The sequence below is a fragment of the Clupea harengus genome, chromosome 1 (genome assembly GCF_900700415.2).
Source record: "Clupea harengus chromosome 1, Ch_v2.0.2, whole genome shotgun sequence".
Classification (NCBI taxonomy): Eukaryota; Metazoa; Chordata; class Actinopteri; order Clupeiformes; family Clupeidae; genus Clupea; species Clupea harengus.
The window spans coordinates 6197564-6211010 of NC_045152.1; the positions used below are offsets into that span (position 1 = coordinate 6197564).

A 13447-nucleotide genomic window follows, 5' to 3' on the forward strand; every position below is an offset into this window, starting at 1 on the left:
TATGGTGAAACATCTGCTCCTGCGACGACGTGGAGTGTCCAGAATCTCGGACCCCATGTTATAAATGCCACTCATGTGTCAGTCTCTGAGATTCCGATGGCAGTTTTGAATTAAAAGGGTTGGGGGTGGGGGGCTGGGGGCAGTTCAGCGGCAGAATGGCAAAGAGGACGGTGTTAATTTAAACCGCATGCATAAACCCCTCTAATAAACATTGCAGAGTGCTAAGAAATTGGAATGTCGGAATGTCAGGGCAGGACGGAATACATATTAAACATCATGTCTCACGGCACTCCAAACCAGCGGGGAGGTAGTAACGCAGAGGTCACTGATGACAACTCCCTTTAGTCCCCCGACCTGACGCAGCTCTGTGGGGGCTACTGCTAACCCAATTTATGTAGACTGTCACTGGGGTTTTTGCACTGGAGTCTGCTATCACACTGATCTGCACTACAGTCTCCTGCTGCTTGAGTGCAAAAAAAAAAAAAAAAGGAGATATTTTCTTGTCATGTCGTTGTCAGGTGTCACAGTTGCCAAGGACCTTTCTGTCGGCTTATGCCGTCGTGTCAGCAGAGGGAGTGGGTGGGGGTGGTAAGTTCAGGCCAGGCGGCATGCTAGAGCTTTTGTCTCTGATGGATACAGTGCCCTGGTGCAACTTCCTACTCCAATATATTAGAGGTCCAGGCTATGGATGATAAGGAACACGGGGGGTGGGGGGGGGGGGGGTAAGAGAGAACGATAAATGGGTTCTCAGGTGCACAGCACATTGAACAGCCAGCGACAAAAGAACCTCAGCGCTCATATTTCCCTTTGGAGGCACGCAGATGAATGCATTCTGCTGTGAACTGTCTGTATCCCTTTACTAATATGGCTCTTCCTGGTTCTATTTAGCTGCAGTCAGCAGTTTTTCCATTAACACAGAGGGTACAGATTAGGTAAAGAAGAATGACACACTCCACAGTGTCACAGCAGATTTTTTTTGTTAAACCTTGCACAGGGGAGTGTACTATCCCCCCCTCAGGATCATTCTCCATCTGCCTCAGTTCTAAGATACAGATTAAATCAAAACATAGCCATAGGCAACTTCATGAATTATTGCTGTTGGTCAGTGGGTAAAACCTTCTCAGGAACCCTGAAGATTTTATTAAACAAGGCCTTAATGCTTACATTTTGGCGTCTGAATATGGCACCCTCGTGCCATGGTAGGTGTCAAAGGTGGACACTTACGCGCGGACAGAGAGGTGACCATAACACAATAACCGGACAGGCGCGCGGAGTGACAGATGCAGTCATTTCCATTGGCAGCACGTGGATACGGTCCAGTGACTACCACTCGCGCTGTCTCTATCGCTCCCTCTGCCTCTTCTCCGCGCAATCAGTTTACCTCCGCTGAGAACCAGGAGGCACTTTTTTCTTGCTTTTTCGCTGCCCGACCACAATGAAATCTTGGCAGCTAATTGCAGTCGTGGGAGATGCCCTTCAGGTAAGACACTCGAGCCGGGCAGAGGGGGGAAACGAGCGGGATTGTTAGAGGAGGAATTTAAACGTGAACGTGGGATGCTCTCAGTGCGCGGCTGGTACATCTTCAGCAGACACCTTCTCTCTCCTCGAATTCAAGCTCTCTTTTATTATTTTTTCTGAAGCAGCATCTAAGGTTAGTGACAAGAAATCATGCCGTGTGTTTGTTGTGCATGTGGTTTGTGTTGCTGTGATGGCTTGCTAGCCTGAAGGAATTTATTGTTTTTTTTGGAAAGGCACGGGAAGTGGCGTTTTCTGAATCACTTCAGAGACAGGTGCTGCTTTCTGAATGCCGTGTATTTGGCTTCCTCCACGGTAAATATACTCGGCAGGCATGCTGCTTAAGGAGTTGCTACAAGGTGTAGGTTAAATTTGGTTAGCGCTGATTTGCGGTGAGGTTACTCAACTCACTACCTATATATAACTATACATTGGGAATGACCTTTTGTCGTCATTTATTTCCAAAGTTAGTAGCATTAGCAGTGTGGGTTGACGGTGATAAAACAATAATGGAACGGTGGCTCACGGAATGCATATCGCTAGTAGTTCATGTGCCGTTAGAGGATCATCAAGGTTTTGCAGTAGATGTTTTCGTGTGGTACTCCTCGCAGTCTCTGCCCATGTTTACAAATTATATTTTATTAAAAAGTTAGCCCACGTTGTTTTATGCGAAGTCCATGTGAGACCCTGTGTATTGCTCAGATAACCAATAGTCAAAACCTTGAAACAAAAATCTAGGCTACGCTATGCTCTGTCCCTCATACCAGGCTCTGTCGCTACGACCGTGGATGTTTTTTGCTCATTTACCCGAGTTTCTCCTCCTCTCACTGTAAGTGAAGCTGGACACATCGACATATCGACTTAAAATAATCGGGCTCCGGATCTCACAATACCTAGATTTGCCTTCAGAAATGTACTGTAAATCCAGAAACGTCAAGAAGAACTGGGAATAATCTATCACAAGTAGTTTGCGAAAGCTTTCTAACTGGCCCAGACTATTGACTTGTGCTCCTGTGAATGGCTTGGGTTTCCAGATAGTGTTTCACGGTTGCTTTGAATAATCTATTTGTTACAAAAGTATAGCTCAATAAAATACTTCTACTACCTTTAAGATACAGTTTGAGATATTGTATTGTACTAAGTATGCATTGGACACTGTCCTTCATATGAACTATCAAATGACGTGGATTCATAACTTTTTGCTCTTTCAGTGTTTTGAAGTTGACATTTTACTCAGTTTTAATCCCCTTATCTTTTTTTAATTTCTCACTGCAATTGCAATAATCAAAAGTTGAAAATGTGTTATTACCTATGCTAGTGCTTTTAATGTGTTAAATGAACACACTTGCTTGACTTTGCTTTGTATGCATTGCACCACATGCCAATAGACTTAATTTATCCTTTTCTAGGTGCCCAGTTGGTAATTAGATATCATGCTGGGCACCGTTTACCTTTTTTTGTGGCGCTTGCTGTGTATAATTTGAAAAACTTTGAGGCCCCTGTTGTTCACAGATTGATAAGATGACCGCTATGATATTCACTGAGGACTATTTAGCATGCCATAGTGTCTGTCTAAAGTTAAAGACAGACTTTAGTGACAGGACTTCACATCCATGACTTGAATGTAAATTGAGTAGGTCAGGTCTGCTTTCTTTGATGAAAAAAGATGATTTACTTTGATGCAACCCTAATACATAAATCTTTGGGCAATCCTGGACCTGGAATTGCAGCACACATGAGAGGAACCTGCTAGCGATTTTTTACAAGCCACTGGTTTATTTGTAGCAATTTTCAGAGAGGAAGGTCTTAACCTGACTCAAGCAGATAACATTATATATATCTGTGGCTATGCCTGAAATACATCAACGGATGTACCATGGGAACAGGAGCAATGCAAACACTATTTACCTCTTTGAATGTAGCTCCAACAGCTGTCGCTGTTATACAGCATGCACTGCTGGGGAAAAGAAAAAAGAAAAACAGCAGATCACTGGTGCTTCCCAATCTCTGTGGAGAGCAAGCGTTTGCCAGTCTGCTCAGAAATGTACTTTATACCTCCACTGGTGCACAGTGCCATACCTTGTTGCCTAGGTACTCTTCCATGGGGTTCACATTTAAGTTACTAAAACGATGGTCATGCTCCTCTGACAATAGAACATACAGGAATGCAGTGATGCGGGTGTACAGTGGTCTTACTCCATTCATTGAACCATGTGATGGATGCTGGCTACTGGCTGTTGTTGTAGACAACCTGGACCTATACAAGCTCGAGTTCTTTACTAAAGCCTGGGAAGTATGTACTGATGTAAGTATGTTCATGTCCAGTCTTACACAAAGAAATATAAACTAAGTGGTGAACACTTTGTGTCGGGTGGCATAAGAGGGTTGTTTCAGTGGCACTGTTTATATCGTCGGTCATTCAGCATTACTGAGTGGTTGGGTAGGGATGGGGGAGCCGTCATAAAATTCCTCTTTTTGGTCTTTCAATGATTAAAAACATGGCTTCCCACTGAAGACCGACTGCACACGAAATAACAGCTGAGACCAGAAGACAGTTCAACAAAATGCCAATGGGGCTTTTCAACAAATGGAGCCCAGGCGGCATGAACGTCACACAATGCCAACTAATGGCAGAATCAGTGCCAGCAGCCTTGGTACAACAATATGTCGGCGTAACCAAGAGCTTGATGCTATGAATGCTGTGCTCAGAGACACACACACACACACACATACGCTGCTCAGTTCAGTCTGTCATTATTCTTGTGTGAATTTATTTACTCCTTTCGTCTTTCTGTCCAGTGTATGCATGTGTGTGTGGACGCAGCATGGCTGGAAGCCAACGCCAAATTTCCCACTATGTAGGACAATAAACTTCATCTTTTGTGTGCAGTCTCGGCCGGAGTTAAGTGCTCAAAGTCAAAAAGACTCATTTCATGAACGTAAACATGTTTTCCCTGGACACGGCTATGACTCAGAGCCCTTCCACTGTCCTTTTGCACTCAGGCGCAGTCAGAGACACTGAGATTAATGTTTGTTGTACAATGACAGCTTACGCTGCCCTTTGACACGTCTATGAATCAGGATTGCAGACTGAGACATGCATTGCCTTACATAACGTGTCTGCACTCCCTCTTGGAATGCAGTATGTTTTCATGTGTTCTGTACCCCTTTTGTCCTTGTCACCAAACACTGCATCTGCATCTCTGCTCATTAGTGTAGCACCATCAACACAATATTTACGTTGTTTTTGGAGGACTGGCTGGAGAGTTTTGGCAAGAGGTTGATTGTGCATAATTTTACATGTAATAATGATCATGATATCTCAGCCTCTCGGTAGATTGCAATCAGCTGAAATTGACACAGAAACCCCCCTCGAAAGCAGGCTGGACGTGTACAATTTCTCATCGCTTAATATTTACAATGAGACCCCGCCACGTCGCTGGCAGATATGCTTATTGGAAGGCATGAACTAAAGAAATCCTCCGCTCCCATTGTTTGAGCAGGAAATTGGGAGACATTTAAGTCTGCAAATACAAAGTAATAGTTTGATGAATTGAAACGCACTCATCCATACGGACGATCAGCGCAGACGGTCCGAGTCACCAGCAGGAGCAAGGGCACAATCGGCCCACAATGTGTTTATCATAATTTTAATATGGTTCTTGTGAATTCAAGCATGATGCGGGGCCGAGCACATGGCATTTTTTATCATGGGGGCTGAAGTGCTTGCACCCGTGCTCAGCGCACCGGAACAATTTTTCTCTCCGCGCCCGGGCTTTTCCTTTTTTTTTTCCTTTTTCACTCACCACCATCCACCACTACCACCCCACCCACCCACTGTCAGTGTTTCATATACGATTCTTCTTCGCCCCGGCCTCGACAGCTATCAGTTGATTTGCACTCTTGTGGGCCATCAGAACATTTGACTTTAGAGAGGCAAGCCACCCAGGCGTCATGAATAAGAAATGTAAAGGAAATTCTGTCTGGTAAAACTGTTAACGCAGCCGTTTTTTTACAGCGTATTTTTTTTCTATCTCCTTGGCAGCTGTATTTTTGGGTGTCAGGATTAGGCCTGTTTCTGTGTGCGGAGAAGACTCTTCCTGGAAGTGACATTTATGAATAAAGCAGAAACGGGCTATTATGGAGGACCGTAATGTGGGTTAATCCAGCGCAGAGCTTTACATATACACGAGTGAGGGGAGAAAAAAATGGCTTTTTAATTTAATGGCTTTTGTCAAGTTTTGTGTGTCATGATATCGTCGTCACAAAGATTAGAATTTAATGAGACTTGGGTTTTTTAATAAGGAGCGTAGTTGGAGAAGTTTTACACATGACTAATGACTTGCTTATGCCCTGTCACTTGGGCTGCAGGGTCAGTGCTGTGGGGGGTTTAGCTTCAGTCTGAAAGATCGCTTTTCCCCAATGGAACTTTCATTAGAAAGCATTGAAGAGCCCAGTCAGGGTGGTGGCACTCTGCATGGGCCTCCTGACTTTTTTTTTCTGGAACCTTGTGATTTCCAATGGTGTGTGTGTGTGTGTGTGTGTGTGTGTGTGTGTGGATCTGTGTTTGGTGTAGGTCTGAAAATGCTTGGATTTGATGCATTTCATTATTATAATGTAGCAGCCTTGGAGCCCAGAGCTGGCCGATAAGACAGTTGATTTATTGTGTAATCCCGTAGGGCAAACCACAACTTCAGTTTGAAGAAGAAAATGCGCGTCTATGCTGGTCCCTCATTGTCCAGGGTTATTAAGGTCTTCCAGCGTAATCAATACCAGTGCTTGTAGCACAGCATGTGAGCAATGCGTCCCAGTAGAATGTTAACAACCAGTGGGAACAGGAGAGGTTTTTTTTTTCCCTGTGCGCTGTCTGTCTGACGATTTACGAAATAGTTATGGTGGACTGCTGTCCTCCCTCCACGGCAGGGGATCTTTAGATAATCTGCCCTTAATCCCAGGGCTGTTTGCACTGATAAACACCTTTTAGAGAATCTTTAATTGCTCACAAACTGCGGTGCCCTCTGTGCAGGCATTTAGCACGTACAGTATCTGATTTAAAGCCCCCCTATCGGCCTCCGTTCAGAGGGGTGTCTCCATCACCAGTTCAGTCGGTTCGTCTGATTTGTTATTGAAAATTTTGAACCTGGGAGAGCTAAATTACACAAATCACAGATCTCCCCAGCACCACAGTTCACAACACAGAATGCTCCCAGTGGCGTTGGTCCCCTTGGCTTTCACTAACACTGGTTCCCCTTCATCCCCACAAAATCATGAATGCTGTTTTTTATTTTTATTTATTTATTTTTTGTTGTTCAGGCATTAGGTGTTTGACCTCGCGTGTGCAGGGTGTTGATGAGGAGAGTGCTAATTCAAAGGGACCTCGCACAGCAGGAGTTTGTCATACCAGTCATGCTGCACACGGCCCAAGACTTCAACTCTGCGCTGCGGTGACGCGCCCCTGGATTCAGCCCTGGGCCTGGTGAGGGGGACACGCGAGCACCAGGCACGTACTCATAGGTCAGATGATTCATCCACTCGCCTCGTCTCCCCGGGTGCACTGCGCTAATAAAGATGGATTTCGGGGGGGTGTGTGTGCGCTTTGATGTTTTTTATAATGAGGAATTGTTCTCGCGTGGAACACCTCGTTGGCTGTTCCTGATATGGGGAGTCTCCTCAGCACCTCTGATGGAGCTGTTGTCAGGCACTTCGCTGTAGTTCTTGATGGTCAAAAAGGAGCTAAAGTGCTAGGATACCCATCGAGCACTTAAGTCAGCCCTTGGGTGTGGAAAACGTACTGCTGACGCACGACTTTCCGCAGGTTTCCCCACACAGTAATTAGTGCCAGGTCTACTTCTTCAATGTGAGGAATTGGCTTTGAGAGGGAAATAACCCAGCGTTTTTTTCTTTCTTTGCGTGCCATTGCTGAACTCCAGAATCAGCACTCTTTGGATTCTCATCCACCTGAAAACGTCTTTTCCCCCCTTTTCCCTCCCATTCTCTCCTCTTTTTTTTAATGCTGACTTTTCACATGCTGTGTGCCAATTATTTCATGCTGTCTATGCCACCGCACTTTCTCTCCTTATCGCAAATGGAAGAAAAGTCTTCAGCCGGTTATCAAAATGCTAATGTGCTTGAAAGGAAACATTAGTCTTCCCGAGTAAAATGTTATTAAAAGTGGTCTATTTAATCTTGTAAAAGTGGCGCTATCTCCTCTCTGGATTGCCAGATGTTTGCCTTTTTTGCCTGCACCATCTTCATTCCAGTGCTTGGGGTTGAATGCTGCAGAATGAAAATTGCATGTTGTCCTCAATCATTTTAAGTGAAAGCTCTAATACAAAAAAACTGTGAGGGAATCTTTATGTGTGCACTCCTTGTTGTTGTGAAAAAAATGACACGGCGCGGGGTATTTGCCACCAGGACTGGCAAGTGTGAATTCCTTGACTTGAATGTCAGAGACGATGAGAGAGGTTTCCGGAAGATGTTTTGGGAAAACACGCAGCATGCTCCGCTGCGCTGCAAATCAGTGTGTTTATAATTTAATCGGGCAAAATGACACCTCAAATCTCGTTTACTAATATAATGAGGACACAGCTCCTGCTCACCAGGATATTTCCCTTAAGTGAATTGACTTTTCATACTGTGACTATTTTGTAGAACTTCAGTACACACAGGTGGGCATCCTGTCACACACACACACACACACACACACACACACACACACACACACACTCACTCATAGAGAGATAGACTGACAGACAGACACACACACACTCATAGACAGACAGACACATATACACATAAATGGTTTAACATATTTTCAACATAATGAAAAGCTCTGTATTCTTTAACATGGTGAATTAGCCCGTGCTGATGGATGTTGATAGATGGTGTTAAAAGCCGTCCCTGACCTTTGGCTTGATGGCTCCTCTGGGTCTGCTCTCTCTGTGGCTTGAGGGCCTGATGTTCTCTGGCTCACAGGATTATAAGGTATTATGCAAATACTATTCCTCAAGCTAACATACGCTTCTGTCTGTTAGGGGGAAGAGAAAACCTGCTCAGGTACCTTTTGATACACTGGCTTTTTTAGGGGGCCATGCTTGCCATGTCGTAAGGACACAAAGCGTGACAAGAAAAAAAGGAAAAAGAAAACGTGTCCTTGACGCTCGACAATAATCATGCTCCTGCATTTTTATTCGCTTCATGAGTGCAGATGTCAAAATAACTGGATTGTTGAGTGCAATATGACTGCCGGTCCTGGAGGTAGAAAGATGCAATTCCGTTTATTTTGATAGAGAGAGACAGAGGGAGGAGAGAGAGAGAGTCATCTTGGGGTCTGATGAGTTTCACCTATGGTGAAATTAAGCAGTCAGAGTGAATGTAAACAAGAAATGATTCATTGTCATTATCACGTTGGAGGGCGTCCAATGATAATAGTTCAGCAATGGAGTTCTGGAAACCCCTTTTATAGAGGTCAGTGGAGGCAGAAGAGGCACTGTGCACACATTTGCTCAGTTACCCCCCATATTATTTGTGTTTTTTTTTTCTTCCCCTCACTGAATTCTACAGATCACACACATCTGAATTCTCAGTGTCCTCAAAGAGGAGGGCTATGCCACTGTTTAGCATTGCATCTGTTGCCAGCGTGGCTTGGCTTGGGTTGGCATCGGCCAGTTTGATGTATGAAAAAGACTATCATGGCGCAGCCCTGGCAGTGTCTCCGAGGTCCTCAGAGAAGTCGAGAGACTGAGTACAAATTGTCAAGTTTGGTCCTGGCAGAGACGGCACCTCCCCCCCCACCACCCACCACCTCCCAAGACGAATCCTGTTTTGTCTCCTGGGCCGCTGACAACTTCATTCCTGCCTTAGGTGGCTGGGCGAAAGGACAGCTGGTAAACCTTTTGAGACAAGATTCGCTTTCATCGCTGCCTGTCTGATGTTTTTCTATATTTTTTTTTTCCTGAAATCCGTTTTTTTGGGTGCCGTCCGTGGCTTCGCAGAGCTGCCGAGGTTGCTTCCTGAATCTCTTGGTTTTTAAAACGCACATGGCAAGGTTTTGATGTTTATTTTGCCATGGGCAACGTGGGCCAACGCCAAGCTGAAAATTGGCAGCATATCAGCCCAGAATGAATGTTGCACAACCTGTGACAACTCATAAGGGCTGTGTTGGTGGGAAATATCAATATGCACAATACGACTGGCACATAAAAGGCCAAACGTGGGGATGTAAACAGACACAAACTGTGTACGCGAGATAGCAATGATTATCCCTATGTGGCGGCAGAGGGATGGAAAAGCGATTCGGGAAAAAAAAGATGCGATGACAACAAACAGACTCAATCTGTCGCAGATCAAGAGCATCATCATGAAATGTGCTACCCATACAGACGCCTGTGCCCTCTCTCATCCATGCTGACTCTAGCTATTGTCAGGTGTCACCACACAAAAGAAAAAATATTATGGGGCATAGTGTGTGTGTGTGTGTACAGAGAGTTACAGCACTGTTCAGGCTGGACATACCTCATGCTGATTCTGTGAATTTCTATTGCTTTACCATCATCTGTCTCCATTGTGACCAAGCCCACACTACCACAACGCCACACTCATTGCTCTGAACTGAGGGAGCTGTCGCTGTCATCCGATTGTTGCCATGGAACGCCTGCAAGACCTTGAGGATCTATATTATTGCATTCAGCTCCTCACTGTAGTCTCTTAATTGTCTTCGGGAGCCCAGGAAGATAGCGAAGCGTGTAGGAAGCAAACGGGTGGGGAAAATCAATTTTCTTTTTCCCTCAATAGTTTTGGGTGTATGTCATCTGACATCTCACTTTTGGCTAGTCCAATGAAAGGTCAGTGTCAACAGACTACTGTCATCTTGATGCATGGCAGGGAATGCTAGGGCCATCCAGTTTGTAATAGGACCTGGGCCTCTCCTTCAAGATGAACTCTGTTATTGGTTCCTCCTGTTGCCGCGACGGCAAGCATTTACCAGCTCCGTAAATTGAGATTAATAACGTCATCTGCCTGCAGACTTTTGGGAGCTATTTCCGCTCCCACTTTTTTTTTGGGTCATTTTATGAGATTTTTATCCAGTTGACTCCCTATGGAAAAACATCAACCTCAGACACACACGCTTTTGTCTTTTTTGTTGTAGGTAAGTATGTAAGGGTATAAATGAACACTAGGTTAGTAATTGTTGTAGGTAAGTGTGTAATGGTATAAATAAACACTAAGTTAGTAATTGTTGTGTTTTGTCCATGTTGTGCTGTTTGTATTCCTTGACTGATTTGACATTCAAACCCACAGTATCCTTCCAGCGTTCACTGCTGTCATACCAGACAGCCTGTGCGAGAGAGCGTGGGCAAGTGTCGTGTCTGCATGCTGCCAAGTACAGTGCTGCAGCACACATAGTCAAAACACACACACACACACACACACACACACACACACACAAATATACTCACTGCTTGGTGTGTCTGTTTAACTGCCTCTCTCAGATAGCACTGAGTTCAGAGAGGTGTCAAAGAGGACAGGTCCCTCTTTTGCATTTCAAGCTGCAAACAAAGCTTTGCTGTGATTATAATGTTTAATTAACCCACCCTACTGCCATGAGAGATCTATGGACCTCAATTTGGCAAGTCTTCCCAAAGCTGCTCTTTCAGCAGTCAGGGCCTGATATGAGAAAGTTTATGTGGTTTTGATGAGGTAACCACACCTTGATGGAGATTTGTGACTGGTTCCGTGAAAGAATGTCTGACAGTCAATCAGGGATTTTCCCCTATTTTTCTGCATCCCATTCAACACCACCCGCTAAGCTAATAGAAGTCGTATCACCTTCATAGGGAGTCGAGGAAACCTTGAAATTCCTGGAAAATGGGAAAACAATAAAATCTGAAGATTTGCAGGGGAATAAAAGCTTGCCTCAACATCACATCAAAAGCAGGGGCGTTTTTTCTTTTTTTTATCTCCCCGCCTCATTCTCTCCCAGTATTTCATTTGTTTCGCTTCCAAGGACTTCTGAAATAACATTGCCAATTTGTGGTGCACAGTTTTGCCGGATAATTATAATCCGACTGCCTTCTTATGGTGCATCAGTGTGGCTTACTCTCTGGAATGTTTTGAAGGTGACCTTACTTAAAATATCCCAAAAATGGCAACAATTGTCATTTAATTGTGCGCATCTCAGCAAGAAGCCCTTTAATTAGTTTAACTTTCAATACCTTTAAACTAGGAGTAATTACTGCACAGGTTCAGTTTGGTTGCTGTGCCGTGCGTTACATTGTTAAATAACCACTCGGTTCATGTCATGGATTTGCTGTGGGCACAAATTTGCATGACTTAAAATAACCAAGCAGGAACAAGGAAGCATGGCACCATCAAACAAACCATACCTCTGTGTCTTTCTTTCTTTTCAATTATACTCTATTGTAGTTAGTTATTATACTCTATTGTGGTTAGTAATTATACTCAATTGTAGTTAGTAATTGGAGTAACATTACAGGGAGTATGTGAGGCGCATCAGTGTTGGCCCCTAGCAGCTGAGGCAGCAGAGGCTGAGACTGAGGCAGCAGAGGCTGAGGCAGACGCAGAGACTGAGGCAGACGCAGAGGCAGTCTCTGGTCTCCGTTCGTCAGTTGACTAATTGGGGAAGGCTTTCCTCTTCCCTCTCCCTGAGTCGTGTTGTGTCCATTGTTTTCCTCATTTGATGTGACAAATAGCAAGCCTGTGGTGGGAGCAGGCCATGGTGCCGGGCTGACCTATGACATCTCATTTGTTTCTGATAAATGGCCATTTTCTCAAGGCGCATAGTTCACTTGTGAGGCAATTGCCAGGTATGAATTCTGTTTTTTTTTTTTGGTGGTGGGGGGTGTCTGTGGCATCAAAAATGTGTGCCCCTTTAACTGCTCGAAAATGATGGGCTCTTGGCAAACCTCACCATTCTGTGTTTGACCTAACCGAAATAATGAGGTCCAGTTGTTGCTTGTTTGCCTGGTGCCCAAATGCACACATTTGTGCCAGAGGTTGTTCTAACTTGCCTGCTCTGCATCCGTCTGCGTTGCTCATCATTTCATTTAGGCACTGCAGGGTAGTGTCAACACCTTGTTGTCATCCGTCGCCGGTGCTTTAGCAACCCCCTCGTAAACAACCACCTTATGATCAGCACAATTACTGTGAGGGTCGAGGCTTGCCAGTCGATTTTCAGCTGATGAGTACGTTTCTAATGTTATTTTGAATCTAAAGCACTGAGGGGGGGTCGTGTGATGTTTGCTATACGTTTGATAAGTGCCTCGACCGGAGCCGACGCCAGCATCCTACCTGTTTCAAGCGAGGCGAGGAGCTCTCCAACTAATGGGTGTTAGAGTTGAGACATACAGCATTAACCTCTCGGTGGCTTGGTGCAGGGAATATGGCTGTCTGGTTGTAAAATGCCTTTTAAAAATTCAGCTCATATTAGGGAGGGCATCCATCAGTCTATTTAGCATGGAGCAGAGCATGTATTTGTGCTGATAAGCCAGTGAAGAGGACTTCTCTAAACTGGGTGGGGGTGGGGATGGGGATGGGGGTAGGGGGGGGTATTGCTTGTCGCAAGATAAACACAGCTAATTAGAATATGCATTTGTTCAGTAATTCTCCCCATAATTGAGATATTTTAATCTCTGAATGTGTTAGCTATTTAGTAAAGTCAGAAGCCGTATGCTCTGATCTGGAACATGCTGTTTAAATTTGGTTTTGTCAGACACTTGGGTGGAACACCGCAGACATATGGGCAACTTAACTGGCTTTGTGGTGGGTGATTTAGAGCTGTGTCTTGGTGCCAAGATAGCTGAGATGAATTGTGAAGGTTTCTGTTTTGGGTTGTTACCAAGTTCCAGTTCATTTAAAGCACAGTATGGTAAGGAGGCTCCCTTGTGCAGTTTTCCTCTAAATGAAGGCTAAA

General features: G+C 44.6%; 1 protein-coding gene across 3 annotated transcripts in view; it reads left to right on the forward strand.

Moving 5' to 3' along the window:
- Positions 1-1321: 1321 nt before the first annotated feature.
- Positions 1322-13447, forward strand: part of rbfox1 (RNA binding fox-1 homolog 1) — a 231020-nt gene continuing 218894 nt past the window's right edge. The window contains exon 1 of one of the 3 annotated variants that reach the window (XM_031565770.2): positions 1322-1480. In XM_031565770.2, coding sequence (XP_031421630.1) covers positions 1436-1480 — 45 coding nt within the window. In that variant the 5' untranslated portion in view covers positions 1322-1435. Of the gene's footprint in view, positions 1652-13447 lie in introns of all 3 variants that reach the window. The other 2 variants (XM_031565777.2, XM_031565793.2) reach the window with 2 other exon arrangements.